The 16,201-nt window shown below is 42.9% G+C and overlaps 2 protein-coding genes across 4 annotated transcripts in view; one reads left to right on the top strand and one right to left on the bottom strand.

Annotated features, from left to right (window-relative positions):
* LOC144114820 (protein fantom-like) overlaps positions 1–12,178 on the bottom strand; it is a 61,803-nt gene extending 49,625 nt beyond the window's left edge. For 2 of the 3 annotated variants that reach the window (XM_077648802.1, XM_077648804.1), the window contains exons 1-7: positions 12,072–12,178; positions 11,724–11,795; positions 11,250–11,373; positions 11,014–11,081; positions 3,449–3,549; positions 1,294–1,374; positions 347–420 (exon numbers count right to left, since the gene is read on the bottom strand). In XM_077648802.1, coding sequence (XP_077504928.1) covers positions 347–420; positions 1,294–1,374; positions 3,449–3,549; positions 11,014–11,081; positions 11,250–11,373; positions 11,724–11,727 — 452 coding nt within the window. In that variant the 5' untranslated portion in view covers positions 11,728–11,795; positions 12,072–12,178. The remainder of the gene's footprint in view (positions 1–346; positions 421–1,293; positions 1,375–3,448; positions 3,550–11,013; positions 11,082–11,249; positions 11,374–11,723; positions 11,796–12,071) is intronic. The other variant, XM_077648803.1, reaches the window with a different exon arrangement.
* Positions 12,179–12,463: 285 nt separating this feature from the next.
* LOC144114822 (ribosome biogenesis protein bop1-B) overlaps positions 12,464–16,201 on the top strand; it is a 42,791-nt gene continuing 39,053 nt past the window's right edge. The window contains exons 1-3 of the mRNA XM_077648806.1: positions 12,464–12,655; positions 13,096–13,407; positions 15,197–15,397. Coding sequence (XP_077504932.1) covers positions 12,557–12,655; positions 13,096–13,407; positions 15,197–15,397 — 612 coding nt within the window. The 5' untranslated portion in view covers positions 12,464–12,556. The remainder of the gene's footprint in view (positions 12,656–13,095; positions 13,408–15,196; positions 15,398–16,201) is intronic.

Below are 16,201 nucleotides of genomic sequence, written 5' to 3' on the forward strand. Positions count from 1 at the left end.
CAGTTTCCCCAATCCAAGAAAAAAGATGTGATGTAATTCATGTTTCCAAGCTTCACATACTGCTCATCACAACTTGTAGCTTTCACTAAATATCTGGTCAAAGTTGGTCAATAATTACATTATTTAGGAATTCACATTACATTTTAATGTAACTTTGATTAACAAACTAGAAGACAAATCAAATATTGTTCTGCTTTTGCAACAGACATAGGAATAAAATTTTCAATATGAAAAGTACACAAATTAATACTAGCTTATATTTGTAAACATGACACATCCCAAAATTAGAAAGGCCCAACTTGTCACATTTAAACAAACATTCAATGTGAAGAGTAAATTTCTTTACTTTTGCAAAGACACAGCTGTTCTCAGTGGTTCAGCCCGAAATGGATGAGGCTTCTGAACAGGGCGGCGTAAACCCTAGAAGGAAAACAAAAAACATGCAACATAGCAAATCAGTAAGACCAAGCACACATCTCTTTGCTCATGCTCTAATACACCAATAATCAAGTTTCTATAATTCTAACAAAACACTTTCGTCATGTTCACAAACTGCTTACAATGAAAAGTTGAAAATCACATCAAAGAAATGAAAGGTAAAATATTTTTTCCAAAATATACTCCATACAAGCTGATTTACAGTACAGCCAGAATACTAGGCAAATATGTTATTTGCCACAGCAAAATAATGCAATAGCAATAACAATATGACAATGGCAAAAACACATGGCAAAAATTATGTGGTATAACCCGCTCAGGCTCTGCAAGCCCATTTGTACATGCATTATGAACACTATCCAATCACTGTATAGCAGCCGCAAGTGCGCAAATGTAAGCGCTCCAATAAACTGCAAAAATGTGCAAAATCGTCTGCAGGACCATTTTAAGCCAATCACGCGAAATGAAGGCAAAAAGCTGTTTGTTTTTTTTTAAGATAGACACCTCCACGTTTTACGGTAGCCCTGGCATGGCTTCAGTCAGTGCACATTCTTTCGTTTTGCATAGATGAGTGTACTAAAACGCTTAAAATGTGCTAATTTTTTTACACAGCAACTTCTTATTACAGGAATAATGCAAAAGCAGGAAAACTGAGACCGTTAGAAATCAGTGTTGAGTCACAATGTTGAGATATGAGGCATTGACAGAAACCGCATAACTAAACATCTGAGAGGATGGAAATTTTTTATGTGAAATCTTGGTATGTTCCTGAATAAAATCTGAAACTTTTACCCCCCCATGAAAATTTCCACCTGAAAGAAATAAACGTAAGTCTGCAGGCTAGTAGCAACTCACAGAGTTGACTCTTGGTTGCACCTTGCCATATGAACCGTGATATTGGGCTGCCGTGGCCATGAGTGTTCTGCTGACCTGGAGCTGAGAAAAAATGTTGAGGCATTAGAAAGAGAAAAGGAAAAATCCTCAGGCTTTTCACAACTTCTTCAACTGAAGCAGTGTCCCATTCTCCCAAACCCCATGAGGGTGGTCATACCAAGGAGTGCATCAGCCAAGGCCACCTGGCTGAATCGCATGGCTGCACAGAGTGCATTCTCCCTCCCTGGCATATGCGTTTAACATTCTCATTGTCCAGCAGGTGAAAGTGCAAGTTTTCAGGACAAAAGTACCCTGTGCAGCTATCGCTACGCAAAGGGACAATGTGCTCCTCTCAACAAATGAAAAAAACTACATCTTTCCTTTCAAATTTAAAGACACAGCAACATGCATTCCATCTAATTCTACAGCTATAAATGCTATGTTTCAGATTGTTTCCAGGTTTCAGTACAACCCTGTGACTGGGCAGAAAGAAAATACACCAGGGGTCATAGCTAATTGTAACCAAGCTTTTAAAAAAGCCGAAGTGTCCTAGCCCAACAAAACCAACTGAGGGTTGTTCAGTCACAAGCCTAGTCTGTAGTATTTTTTCGTTCTTAAAATTTAATTAATTAGTTAATGCTAATTAACTAACATTTTAATTATTGACTTGAGGAACAAAGTGTCAATGGAAAAGTTGTAGATCATCTCGAAAAACCACTAGCAGCAGTGTTTCCATCAAGGTACAATTTACCCAGCTTTGTTTATTGGCCTCAAAAGAAAGCTATCACGTGACCAGCTGCTGGCTCACATCTCTGCCCCAGTGAGCACGCAAAGGCTCACTGGGGAGAACATTTCAGAAAAAATCATATTTTCTTCTCTAAGACATGTCTTGAGACACTGAAATAACATCGTTGTCACGTGGAAGCTTTCTTTATTGTGCGAGTTATGGTTTACGGCCAGTAAAAAAACTACTTTACGTGAACAGTACCTTGGTGCAAACGTTTCAGACAGCTGTTTTTCAAAGTGATCTAAAACTTTTCCACTGACACTTTGTTTCTCAAGTCTATAATTAAAAATTTAGCTAATTAGGCTTACCTAATAAAATAACTTTCAAGTTTAAAAAATACAGCAGGCTAGGTCATGCCACTCTAAACAACCCTCAGTTGGTTTCAAGGAGGCTCCGTATTTTTCAAAAGCTTGGTTACATTTAGCTGAGACACCTGGCATATACCTCCAACCTCAAGCCCAAATTTCAGTTTTCAAAAGCTAGTTTTCACAGTTTCCTGTTGATTGAATGCTGGAAACCTTTCGTATGCCTGTGGTTGCCACGCTGCCCATGTCCCCCACACCGTCTTCTTCTCTCTTTCTCTCATTTCGCCATCTCCTTTGGCCGTCCTTCCTTACTAGTTCCCCCCCCCCCCTTTTTTTTCTTTTCTTTCTACTTTTTGCTTCCTCCTCCAATCTTGTCCCTGTCTGCTCCCCGCACCCCCATTTTTATTTTTTGTTTAATTTTTTCAACTGTTGTTGCTATTTGCTTGTTACACTCCTTTCTCCCTCCTCTGCAGCTCACAAACTTAAAACGTCCATCTGACGCGATACCACTACAGTCCTGAAGAAGACTGCACCGCGGTCGAAACATTGATAAATAAATGTGTCTCTGTAGAAGTATATATATATATATATTATGCTCTGCCCATGTAAGTGATGCTAGCATAAAGCAAAATTTCAGTCTTATGTTATTGAAATATATTCCATTCAGTGCGAAAATTTTTAGGTGCCAGCACAACTAGCACAAAAACTGTCCTGGCTGACCTTTACAGAGCTGTTTAGTGTTTTCTTGCAAACATAGCATTACTTCAGCCATGCCACAGTGAAACAAAGCATTGTATAAGGGTATCATTGTGCAATAGATGGTTCCTTGTCAAGTCTGAAAAACGAAGTCTAAATTTTGCTTTGCTGGAACTGAAAGCACAATTCCGTGCTTATTAAGACTTCTCTGACCAAGCTATTCACATAAAAAGCAAAATGGCAAACTATTTACAGCACCTCGAAAACACAAGCTGTTAGTCACTAAGAGAAAACAGTGGGAGGAAGGAGAGTACTTGAGCATTATATAGAGCAAGAAAGTATTCCTTACCTTACCCTTGAGCTGCATGTTCTGCTTTTCGAGCACTCTAACCTTGTCACCCAGGTCTTCCACTTTCTGCTCCATTTCTACCATTTGACGTCTTGGCCCTGCTTGAAGAAATGAATACTACTTTACTGAGATATTACTTTACTACTTTACTGCAATACTAAAAATAATAAAGCTAATACTTTTCCAATAATGTCCAATTCTGGGCACAGTCACACACACTCAAACATTTATTTGCATTCTTTGTGCATTATTAACCTAAAGCTCACAATAATGGCTGCTACAAATAGTAAAGATAAAAGTACCTGCCCCATGAGCAGAAGCTCACAGCAGGACACTAGACAACTTGAAAACAGCACTAAAAAGCCAAGGAGGCCAGAAGTATGCACATAACATTCAGTATTTATAAATCAAGGGCCTCAAGTCCCTGTCTTCCATACCATAGCTGGCCTGTGGAGCCCTGCATGCTGGCCTACAGCTTACCGCAGCTGCCCTGGAGGCACGGGGCCTCAAGCCCCAAGTAACCATTAGTGGTGTTCTTGTGGTTATGATGGGGATATATTGATCACACCCCCCTCCCCCCCTTGTTCATGCAAATTCCATGCAGTTCAGATCACGTGTTATTTCTCCAAATCTAGTCAACCCTCAATGACAGATGCCAAAATGCCCTTGTCATGAGGACCACAATAAATGTGGTTTATAAGCTAGAGTGTTTAAAAAAATATTGTGAGCACCTGCGCTTGAAATATTAGCAGCACAACACATTTAACGTTAAACAGTACTAAATGCTAAATGCCCACAAAGCAAGAAGTGGGAGTACTAAGTGTGCAAATCAGGCAGAAGTGATGGTAATGTTACTATGACAGATATAAAGGGAAACACATAGTTAAGTCATTGGATTTAGAGCCTGCCATGCCTTCTTCCTCTCAACAAGACAGAAAGATGACTCAAAAAGCCTATTCAGATGCTTTTAGATCTGTTTGATACAGTGTAGAAAGAATTAAATGTCTAAGACGGGGGAAATAAAGGGCATAGAACAACAAAAAAGCACTACGCCAAATTGCACAACAGCAAACTGGATGCTTATGATCCTGAGTGGCAGAGCAGGTGTGTAAACATCCAACTATGTGGATTTGTTGAGTGTAAGGAAGGAGAGATCGTTAATAAAATCAATGACCCTGCAACAGAAAGTAAGTGCCAGCTCACAAAGAATGTCATACTGGCTGTTTATACACCATGGCAGAGTGATAAACTGATCATGACAGAGTGAAGTGATAGCTCACTAATGACAGTTTAATAGAAAGCGTGTTGACTAATCCCATATTGTGCTTACTTCTGTAAAATAACTTTTGTGAAAGAATCCTTGGCATGCCACCACAAAGGTTTGCTATCTCAACCATCTGTAAGCTTGGGGAGTGCAGATTAATTTCAACCTACCGGTTCTTTAGCGTACACCGACATCGTGCAGCACATGGGCACTTGTTGCACTATGACATCATTAAAATGCGGCAATCATGACTGTGATTCGATCCCACAACACTGAACACAGAAGCCAGGCATCATAGCCACTGAGCCACCGCAGCCAGTTTAATGCTGTTTCATGCATTTCTGTGCATGTATATTTATCTAAATTCCCATGTACCCTGACGTTCAGCTTGTTCCATGACATAATTGCTACAAAACTGCTACATGACATAATTGCTACAGAAAAGAAAAAGTAAAAATTTGAGTGTGTCTATGTCTCAAGTTAATCAATACAAATTGTTAAAAAGTGTCATCACACATTTTCCTTTCTAGCGCGTGAACTAAAGAAGGCCTCTAATACAGCCTATAACCAAAAACTTCAGATGCTTCCTGCCTTGAGCGTAACAGTCGCTTTTTCTTCCTAAGAATAGAGGCCTGCATCAAAGACCATGTGGTCACAATTACATCTTAGGTCACTGACAGCCTGTGCACTTGCAATGTAGGTTGCATGCCCGAAATGCAAACAAGAGATCTCATGTCCTCAAATTTCACTCTGCTTTCGGATGTACTGGATGGAGCAGGACATACATGAATGTCAAGCTAAACCTTTTCAGTCAACAAGCATGAGCCTGTTTTGTAGCGATAGCTACATTACGGTAGTATTTCGAGCCTTCAGCGTGGCGGCGCCTTCATGCTGTCACGTGGTGCGGAGCAGCTGCCGGCTGATCACGTGGTTCGTCACCTGGTTGGTCATGTAACCAGCCACATGGTGCGGAGCAGCTGCTGCTGCTACAACTGCTGTTTCCTGTGGTGAGGCCGTTCTGCGTGGGGGATTTGGCCAGGTTTAAGGTTAAGTCTGTAGGCGTGGTTAATGTGCACTTGAGGGCGCGTTTGGCTCAGGTATGTCGCTGACCTCCACGGGCAGAGGGTCAGCAGCCTGGTTTGCCAGCTTGCCCACCCAAAGCTTGCCGCTGGACCTTTTTAGGAAAAATGGAATTGGCGTCATCCCTGTGGCTCTCGTGCCGATCGGTGAAGGAATGATCAAGATGAAAACCTCTAAGGTTCTTCAGCAGGAGCTAAGGTCTCTAACTACCCACTACCTCCAGATTTCTGAGGTGCGACCGTTCGGCCATAGAGGCATTGTTTTCAAGTCCTCTGACATTGCTTGCGTCACAGGCCTGCTCCAGTGCAAAATTTTTCAGTCATTAGCGGTGAAAGCATTCATCCCTGAACAGCTCGCATGCTCCAAACGTATTGTTCGTGGAGTGGACCCAGCATCTTCCCCACAGGAAATACTGGAGGAGTTTCAGGATGCAGGTGTGGGGGTTCTTTCTGTCTACCTGTGCAGTAGAGAATTAAATGGTGTGCGTGTAGCGACAGAATCAGTTATAACTACTTTTGCTGGCTCCTCCTGTCCTTCTGAGCTCAAGGTCTGGCCAATAGTGTATCGTGTGGATCCTCTGCAACCCCGTCCACTTCAATGCACCAACTGTTGGCGGTTTGGTCACAGTGGTAAAGCGTGTAAACCGGCGACCCACTGCCGTGTTTGTGGAGAAGGGCATTCTGATGACAGCTGCTCCTCTGATCAGCCCCAGTGTTGCCTCTGCAAGTGTAACCACTCAGCTGATGATGCCAACTGTTTGAAGCGAGCTGACGAACAAAACCTGCTAGATATAATTCAAGCAAAGCGATGCTCGAAAGCAGATGCATATGCACTTCTGGATCGGAAGAATAATACATGTGCCAGCCGTGCGTGAAGCTCTGTTGCAGAGAGTCAAGTTTGACTACTTCGATATTGTCCTCAGTAGAACAGGCTCTTTCTGTGGTAGTTGAGCGAATGCTGTGCAACTTCACCGAGGCTTTATCTCAACTTGTTGCAGGCCAATCTCTGCCTTCTCAATCATCTGTTTCGGCGGCGACGCCTGCATCACTCCAAAATTGTGCTGCTAGTAAGAGTGACTCCATGTCGCCTCCTGACACATACCAAGTCCCGCCTGCCAACAATGCTCCTGGCAGTGTTTCTCACGTAGATATCTGTAACACGGATGTTGAAATGCTCTGTCCTTCCCAGAAGCGTTGAGCTTCTTCCTCACCCTCGAGGTCAGCTGTTCCGCAAATCAAAGCAAACAAAGGACCCCCCAAAGTAATCCCCCAGACTGATGTGCTGAAGGAGGCTGTTGCTGCCTCTTTCATCAGTCAATAATCATGGTGGGTCTAGAAGTTCTGCAATGGAATTGTCGTTCTGTACTTTCTTCTCTCACGGATCTTGAACTACTTCTTCATAAACATAATCCAGATATTGTGATTTTGCAAGAAACGTGGCTCTCTCCACTTAAATCATATTCAATGAAAAAATTCCGTGTTTTCAGGGTAGATCGCATTAATGACAGGGGTGGTGGGTTAATAACTATGATCTCTACAAAAATATGTCACCGGGCATCAATCTCGCAGAAAGTTATGCTCCCTGACTGTGAGTTGTTGGCGGTTGAAATCTCCCTTCCACAGTGCGCCAAAGTAACTATCACTAACGTCTATTTTCCTGTAGGTGTTCACAGGACAGACTGCTTGGATATCTTACTGAGTGGAGCAAACAGCACAGTCATCGCAGGGGATTTTAATTCGCACCACAGTGTCTGGGGTAGTCGATCTGACTCCTGCGGCCAGCTTCTCTGGTCATGGATGTCTATGAATGCAGTGCCCCGCTGCAATTCCGGAGCAGTAACCTTTATGCGTGGAGTTTCTCGTTCAGTCATAGATTTAACATTAGCATCTCATGGGGTGGGGGTATCTGCATGGTCAACAGTAGACTCAGGTACCTCTAGTGACCACTTTCCAATAACCTTTACTATTATACCCTCGCCTATCAGAAAAAATGGTGCAACCATGAAATTTGTAAATCACATTACGTATAAAAAATTGATATCTGCCTCGCTTCCCTCCATAGTTAGCTCAGGTCAGCAGAAAGAGCTCAGCGGGCAATTTCCTTTCTGCAAGATGCTGCTGAGAGCTCTGTATTCTCTGTGTGCGCTACTGCCCCTGCCAGACAGCTGTCTCCTTGGTGGACGGAGGAGTGTGAGAAAGCTTATCGCCTTAGAAATGCAGCATGGAAAAGCCTTTCTTATAATAAGAGCCCAGCTAATTGGATAAATTATAAGCTCTACTCTGCATCTTTCAAAAGAACTGTTAAGAAAGCAAAGGAGGATAATAATCAAAATTTAAACATGTACCTCTCTAAACCCCAGAATAAGAAGGCTCTATATAGATTCATGGCGCAGAATAACAACGCTCCGGCCTCCAACTGCATAAAGTCAATAGTATTGTCTCCGCAGCAAGCTAAGCAACACCTTGAACATATCGCTCAGGGGCTGGCTTTACGTTTCCAAGTGCAGAAAACGGAACCTTAGCACACTCTCACCCCCAGTCCGGACTATCCTGAGGTGGGCGTGTCGGAACTCCTCCCAATTGTTTCCTCAATGCAGTTTGCTGCCCCGGGATTTGATGGGTTACTGTGGGCATGTTAAAGATTTTAGCGCAAGACTTTCAAACTCACCTTCTTGATATTGTAAAGGCGTCACTGGAAAACTCTTGGATTCCTTACAGTTGGAAAATTGCGAAAATAATTTTACGTTACGAAAAATGCAGAGAATGGATTTCACTTAGACAATAATCGGCCGACTAGTTTAACCTCAAATTTAGTAAAGCTAATAGAAAGAGTAGTACATAGTCGCCTCACAGAGCATGTTCATCACGTTAATGGCCTCAGCTGCGCACAGATTGGCTTTCGTCGCGGTTGTTCCATATGGTCCGCGCATGTGGATCTCGAGGGCCGAATACGACTCTCAATGTGCAAGAGAGAAGTTGCTGCCTTGGTGACACTTGATGTTGCTAAGGCCTATGACAGCGTTGAGAACACGGCCCTTATTAACAACCTTGCTCAGCTACATCCATCGCACTATATCTATGCTTGGTTTATGGTTTATGGGGGTTTAACGTTCCAAAGCGACTCAGGCTATGAGAGATGCCGTAGTGAAGGGCTCCGGAAATTTCGACCACCTGGGGTTCTTTAACGTGCACTGACATCGCACAGTACACGGGCCTCTAGAATTTCGCCTCCATCGAAATTCGACCGCCGCGGCCGGGATCGAACCTGCGTCTTTCGGGCCGGCAGCCGAGCGCCGTAACCACTCAGCCACCGCAGCGGCTATATCTATGCTTGGATTTGTGAATTTTTAAAAGATAGATTTTTCTTCTGTACAGACGGCTCTTTCTGTTCTAATACCTATGTTCAATCAAGAGGTGTGCCGCAAGAATCTGTTTTGTCTCCACAGCTTTTCAACATATTGGTTCGGGACATACCCATTCATCAAAACATTACAGTTTATGTACACGCAGATGATATAGCTTTTTTCGCATCAGCAAAGGATATTCATGCACTCTACGAGTGTTTGCAAGCATACCTGAACGCTATTGAGGTCTGGCTGAACCAAATTAATTTATCACTTAATGTCAGCAAATGTGGCATGCTGGTATTTCCGCCCGACACTCCTTTGTACATCTCGCTAGTCTACCGCTCCACTCTAATTTTGCAGGTGGAGTCGGTTAAATACCTAGGCGTTACTTATGATCAAAGTTTTGACTGGCGACACCATATTAAGAATAATGTTGTTAAAGGGGAACGTGCTCTGGGCCGGTTGACACGAGTTGGCAATAAAAAGTTTGGCATGCATCGTGACACGTTACTGTTGCTCTATAAGGCTCATATGAGACCAATTCTGGAATTTGGTTGCATCTTGTTCTCTGGTAGTGCAAACTACAAGCTGCTAGCTTTACTGGAAAGGCATGCCCTACGGTTATGCCTCGGGCTCCCAAAATCAGCTTCAAACGCTGTCCTTTATCTGCAAGCCCGTATCCCCAATCTCTTTTCCCGCTTCCAACTTCTAAAACAGTGCGTACTTTCCTCAGGTCCTTTGATCCGGCCCCCGGCGTTAGTAGTCCCATTTTTCTATCCCAACCACACCTGTTTCTCACTAATCATTGGTTACGCTATCAGCTTCCGCGAGTTAGATTCACGCAGAATCTGTTAGCCCCGCTTCAAGTTGACCTGATCTCCTTGCAACAAGTTGCAGATACGCAGGCTGACCCCGTCTTCTATTACAACCAAATTTTCCCATCCCATGCGAAACATGCCAGCAAATATCCTAAATGGCCTCCTTTCTGAACACCTACAGAATTTTCCTCGTCGTACTGTTATCTCCATTGATGCCTCCGGCAGCTGTGAGGAGGCCGCGATAGGGATATACTCGCAGGAGCTGGCGTGGAGCTATTCCGTTCGTATCCCAGATTATACTCCTATATTCTTCGCAGAGTTTCTGGCCATTGGTTTGGCTCTTCTCAAACTTCCTAGGCATGTAGCACGGGTTCTTATCCTTGCAGACTGCCTTTCAGTTCTAGTCTCTCTCCAAAATTCGGGAAAATCTTTATTGAATCGTTCGCTTAGGTTTTTTGTTCCACGCACAGTGCATGAGATCCGATTTGTCTGGGCACCTGGGCATTCGGGTGTCCATTTTAACGAGGTCGCTGATTTATTGGCAAGGTCAGCTCTCAGCGCTCCTGTAATCTATCCCGTCCCTCACCTCATTCTGTTAGAAACTTCACGTTTCCAGCACTTCCAACATATTTCAGCCAACTTAAGTGATCCATTGCTCAATGTCGTGGATTTTCACCGCTTAAAGTACCCATGGAATATCCGATGGTGTAAATCAAGGCTTTGTGAGATGTCAATGACGCTTCTGAGATGCAGAATCCCTCACTTAAGAGCTAAACCACTGCCAATTTTTTTAACCTACCAACTCGGTCAAGGATATTTTTCTTCACAGCAAATAAACCTAAAGCAGAGTCAGGGGTGTGTGATTAACTAATTTTTACAGCGGCATATTTTGGCAGCAAATATAAACTTTTAATTAATTAATATCAATATGCTACACTAAAATGTTGAAGTGAAGAAGGCAAAAATAGTGTGAACATGTACCATGCACTACAAGCTCGGCAAGAGGCAGCATCGAAAGCTGCCTTTCTGTTTTTAGTACTCATTCAAGCAAACTCACCCAGATCATTAGGTGCGGCACCTTCTTTGATCTTTTCATTGATAACTCTTGACAGCCGAGTAGCAAGCCTTTGAATAAAAAGAAACGAAGAAAGGATAGGGTGGGGAATGTTATACAGGGTTTGGGTATGAACGATTTTTTTTTTATTACGCTTTTAGACGCACAACGCCAATCATTTGGCGTCACGTTTTACAAGAATGCGCGCACGGCAAAAAAAAAAAAAAAAACGGCCTCACTTTTTCGCCTTCTCCTCTTGCTCCCTGGCGTGCTTCTTGAGGTGGACGTTCTCATCCCGCAACTGCAAGTAGTCATATTCCAAAGAGCGCCGTCCAAAAGCCTCTCCGTCCAGTCGCGCGGACCCTGCATGCGGCGGTAAACGCTATTCTTGACCGAACACACAATGCGACCATTGATCGGGGTGCCGCTATGGTCTTCTGAACATTACATCTCCCAGCGCACGCAACGACGGCGGCCAATTAAATAAACACAAATCACCCGCTAAAGTGATGGTGGCGGATTTGGAGCGTGGTTTATTAGCGTCTCTCGTGAGCAATTCAATAAACTGAGAACAAGAAAGCTGAACTTCAGCGTGCGCATGCAACGAGATACCCCCGTGCTTTTTCTACATAATTCTTCAACAGATGAGCAGTCTACAAAATATTAACAAGAAATGTATACGGAAAGGCGCCAACGTTGGCATGTATACGCACCCATCTGTCGATGTGCCGCAAACTCTTGCCGTCGGACTGGTGGGTCTCATCCAGACAATTTACTGCAGCACGCTAACAAACACAATGCCATGAGTAGCTGCCACAACAGCACTAGACAAATGTAACACCACGCAACTATTTGGGGTGCCGCGGGAGCAGCAGACGCCCGCACAACACGAAAGCGACCATCGGCATCAGCGCGCGGATTCAAACGATGTGCCTCTCCATACTCTTTCCTCGAGTACACCGACTAGGCTATACGATATAAGTGCACACTTTTTACTAAATTCTGCAGATATCATAAATAGGCAGGATATACGAACAAAACCCAGTTATAATGTCACTCACTTCGGGGCTGCACCGCGTCGATTTACAAGTTACCGGTTTTGTTTACGGAAATATGCTGTTTGTGTCTAGCGTCGGCTCCTTGTGCAGATTGGATTAGTTTTAAAACTGTGTAGCAATCAACAATTATTTGAGGCCTGTGACTATAAATTATGTTAAATTATTCGCAGCATATTGAGTAAAAATTGAAAACAACGCTTAATTTGTTCTAACAGTAGAATTGTGAGGCTTTTTTTTTTTTAAAAAACGCTTTGGAATTACTTTGTCGTTATAAAATTGCTCTTGATGTCCAAAGTTGAGTAGAAGTTTTTAAATACAGTATAAATACGATGTTACGAGGTAAAATAATGTAAAACTGTCTGTTGTTAATGGCACATCATCATCACCACCGCCGGTGCAAGCGGCTGAGTGCGCATGGTCGCGTGTTGCTGGTGCAGTTTAGGCTCGAATTTTCAGCGCCTGTGTAGCACGTGCATTTAAAGGAAAAAATGGCTGCGAAGCGAGCAACCGCTAAAGCGTCTGGCAAATCAGGTTCGAAAGGAACAGAAGCTGTCAGAAACCAAGAATCGGCGATGAATAAACCCGAGGTAAACGCCGATATTGACTGTTGGTAGGACGTACCACATGCCAGCTTGAAGGTTTTGTTAAACATGCTTATAGCGTTCTTTTTCCTGCTTTCTCTTTGGACATATTTTTTTCGGTGCTGCCAAACTGCAAAATGTTGTGTATGCAGAAAATGAACGCGGTATTTACACAAAGCAGGTGCCGATCTGGCGATGCTCGAGCCTTTTGCCGCAATGCTCGATTGCTGTCTTGATGCATGTCGAGTGATTGCACGTGCGTCATAAATGACGTACGCTGTGAGATACTTAATACAGTTTATGCAGCAGCAACTGTACCTGCAGTCATTGTAAGATGACATTCTTTGTTATGGACTGGTCACTCTGGTGAAGTGCTCGTACGACAGCACTTTTGGCAATGTTTGTTGGACTTTGGTTAATAAAAAATGCCCCTCTTTTGCTTGCAGCAACATGAAAGTGACGAATCTGATTCTAGCGTCTACTCGGGCTTGGGTAGCGACGACGACGATTCGTCTGAGCTAGACGAGAGTGCCGAGGAAGCTGATGAAGGGGACGTCAGCAGTGAAGACGGGGGTGACGATTCGTCTGAGCTACACGAGAGTGCCGAGGAAGATGATGAAGGGGACGTTGTCAGCAGTGAAGACGGGGGTGACGGAAGTAGCGGCACTGATGACGAACGTGGGGACGAATTTACCTATGAACCGGACAGTGCTGAACAGGTGTCTGATGATGAAGCAACCGATGACGAGTCGGAGGACGTGAGTTAGCATCAGTATTGTTTGAACGTGTCATACTGTTTACCCACGGGAGAATGAAACGATGCTGCATTTCATTTTCTCTATATGTATTGGACCATTTGTTACAATAATTATTTTGCAAGGCATTGTGTCATGTGCAGTACAGTCTGCAAAAATTGTTTGGCATGAGTTGTTAGTTGAGGCAAGGCAGTTGCTGTTGGTTCAGCTCTGCTGTAAATGGAGTAGCACAAAAACCTCACCACAGTCTGCAAACGAGCTTGAGAAATTTACTCAAAACAGCGCAGGAAGTCAAACTAAAATTTAACAAAGTGTGCTGAAAAGTAACGTCCTTTGATGCAGTTCATTGCTGCTGCAGCTGTGCTAAACATTTAGGTACTACGTTTTATAATGTTACAGCACGGTGTGCTCTTTTGGTAGGTCAAAGGAATTTTTAATTGGGGAAGCGCCGCTGACATTATTCAAGGGACAAACTTGTTCGCGAGTGTAGACCATCCAACAGATTTTCCATAATGATGAGTTTTATGTTAGTGTTTTACTGTTCATTGCCTTGGTAATGTAACCTTAAGCTCATATGTGGGAAATATGTGTTCCTTGTTATATCTTACTCTCAGTAGTACATAGAGAGTGTCTTGTGTTGAGAAATCTTGGTCATCATGCACACTTTGGCAATGAGATTGGTTAGTGTGTCTTGTTTCTTTTCTTTTTTTCAAAATTTAATTGAAGGCTAATTGGGGTGCTGGTGTTCTTTTACAGTTCAATAGATAGTCACAGAAGCAGGTAGCAGTGAGCTATGTGACACATTTGCTGCTTTTAAAAGTGCTGCTCGAGTCTCCTGTCTCATGATCACTTTTGGAAACTCTCTTAAGATTGGTGTACTTGATTTGTGGTGTCAGCAGGCATGACTGATGTTTCCAGGTGTAGTTTTTGACTGGTGGGGTTTGAAGCAAATTTTTTTAGTCATTGTTCAGAATTGTACACATGTTGACAAGAGTGGGTATGTACAGGCATCACTGCAATATGAAACTATAAACTAACACCAGCAGGGTATGCTTGTACATTTATCATTTTGACTCATGGGATCTGATCATGTAGGATAGACTGATTGTGTAAGCAACCTGCTACGTGAGCATGCTTAATATCTGAAGCCTGCCACTGGTAGCAGTTTAGCTGTACACTGTGCTTACAGTAGTTAGAAGACTTCTTTTGAATGCTAAAAATTTTGAGATATTATGAGGACCAATGCATGTGAGAGGGGTTTAAGCATTGATAGACCTGGCATGGCTTGTACCAGCAGCCCACCTATGCCTTGTATGCAAATCAGGTGTTGTGTTGTAAACCTTAGATTGCTTTGGGCTTTATGTTTCCATCTTTTGCCTGTTTTTAGTTCTGTTTTATCATCAACAAGTTGTACTTTGGCCATTCTGCTTCCCAGCCCCTTTTTTTAAATTTTTCTTTCCTTCTCTCATTTTCTTGTCCTTTCCTTTTAGTCTTGCCAGTGTTATGTTCAGTCCCATTTTTTCGTGTACATATTGCAATGAAATGAGCACTGGCTAGCAACTAAAAGCATCAGAACTTTCTGTTGCTAGTCAGCGCCTGTGTTTGTTTTTTCCCTCATCTGCCTCATTGTGCTGTTTTGAGTTCACTTAAATGTGAGCCAGCTGTCCTGCACTGGTGCTCTTCTGCAATGAGAACGTTGTCTAAATGGGTGTTCTCAAGAATCATCTCTTCATGGTCACATGGTTCTGATCTACCTGGCTGTAATTGGAATGCAATTTGATTTGTTGATTAGGAGGAAGCTATGAAGATGAAATTTATTGGTGGAAAAGGGGATGACTTTGATCTTCAGAAGAAACGTAAAAGCCACTACCCAGAAGTTTCACATGGCAAACGTTCATCTGAAGTTTCTAAGGAAGAGGATGTCAAGATCGATGCCCTGGGCACTAAGGTAGCCAAAGGGGACGAGTATGCATATGATTCATCAGACGAAGAGGTAAGTCCTTCATAGAGAGCATTGCAAGATGTGAATTTACATGTGCAATTTTTACATCACTATTTACTTTAAAAAAAAACACGAATTTTTATCTGTTGCCTGTTACCATTTCTCTTCTAGCAGTTTCCTAGTCATGCTGTCATGCTCGATGTCATGAATTTCACCATGGGACATGCTAAAAAGAAAATAGTTCTATTTGGTGGATAATTCTTAATAACACCTCCTTGTTCTAAACACTGGTTGAAATGGTTAGGAGAGGGCCATCTAATTCATTGCTCTACAGGCATCAAATGACAATGTTGAGTTTAGAGTTTTCAAGAAATGAATCATTTGGTGAAAAATGGACCAGCTTTTGTTTGTTTATGGCTGTAGAGTGCAAAAAAGTCAGGAAGAGTGTAAGAAATGATAGAACTAGTTTTCGTAAAATGAATCATTTGGTGAAAAATGGACCAGCTTTTGTTTGTTTATGGCTGTAGAGTGCAAAAAAGTCAGGAAGAGTGTAAGAAATGATAGAACTAGTGCCGATGCTTTTATTTTGTACTCCTGTTCCTGTTTGCACTGTAAAGCCATGAAGCCATTTTGATGTCATTCTGTTTGATGCTTACTACAGGAGTGCAGGCACCATTTTTTAGCTGGCTAGAGTACTGTGTTGTCTGTCAGTGGTGTGTAAATTGCTTGGTTTAAGTAACACAGAAACTAGCAACTGCTTTTGCTTGTTTGTTGCATTTCTTTTGTGAAAAGGAGCAATCCAAGCAAGTAAAAGCAGTGGGGCCAGCACTCCATATGGGGTTATGGAGCATGCCA

This window comes from Amblyomma americanum, chromosome 1 (genome assembly GCF_052857255.1).
Source record: "Amblyomma americanum isolate KBUSLIRL-KWMA chromosome 1, ASM5285725v1, whole genome shotgun sequence".
In the NCBI taxonomy this organism is placed as follows: Eukaryota; Metazoa; Arthropoda; class Arachnida; order Ixodida; family Ixodidae; genus Amblyomma; species Amblyomma americanum.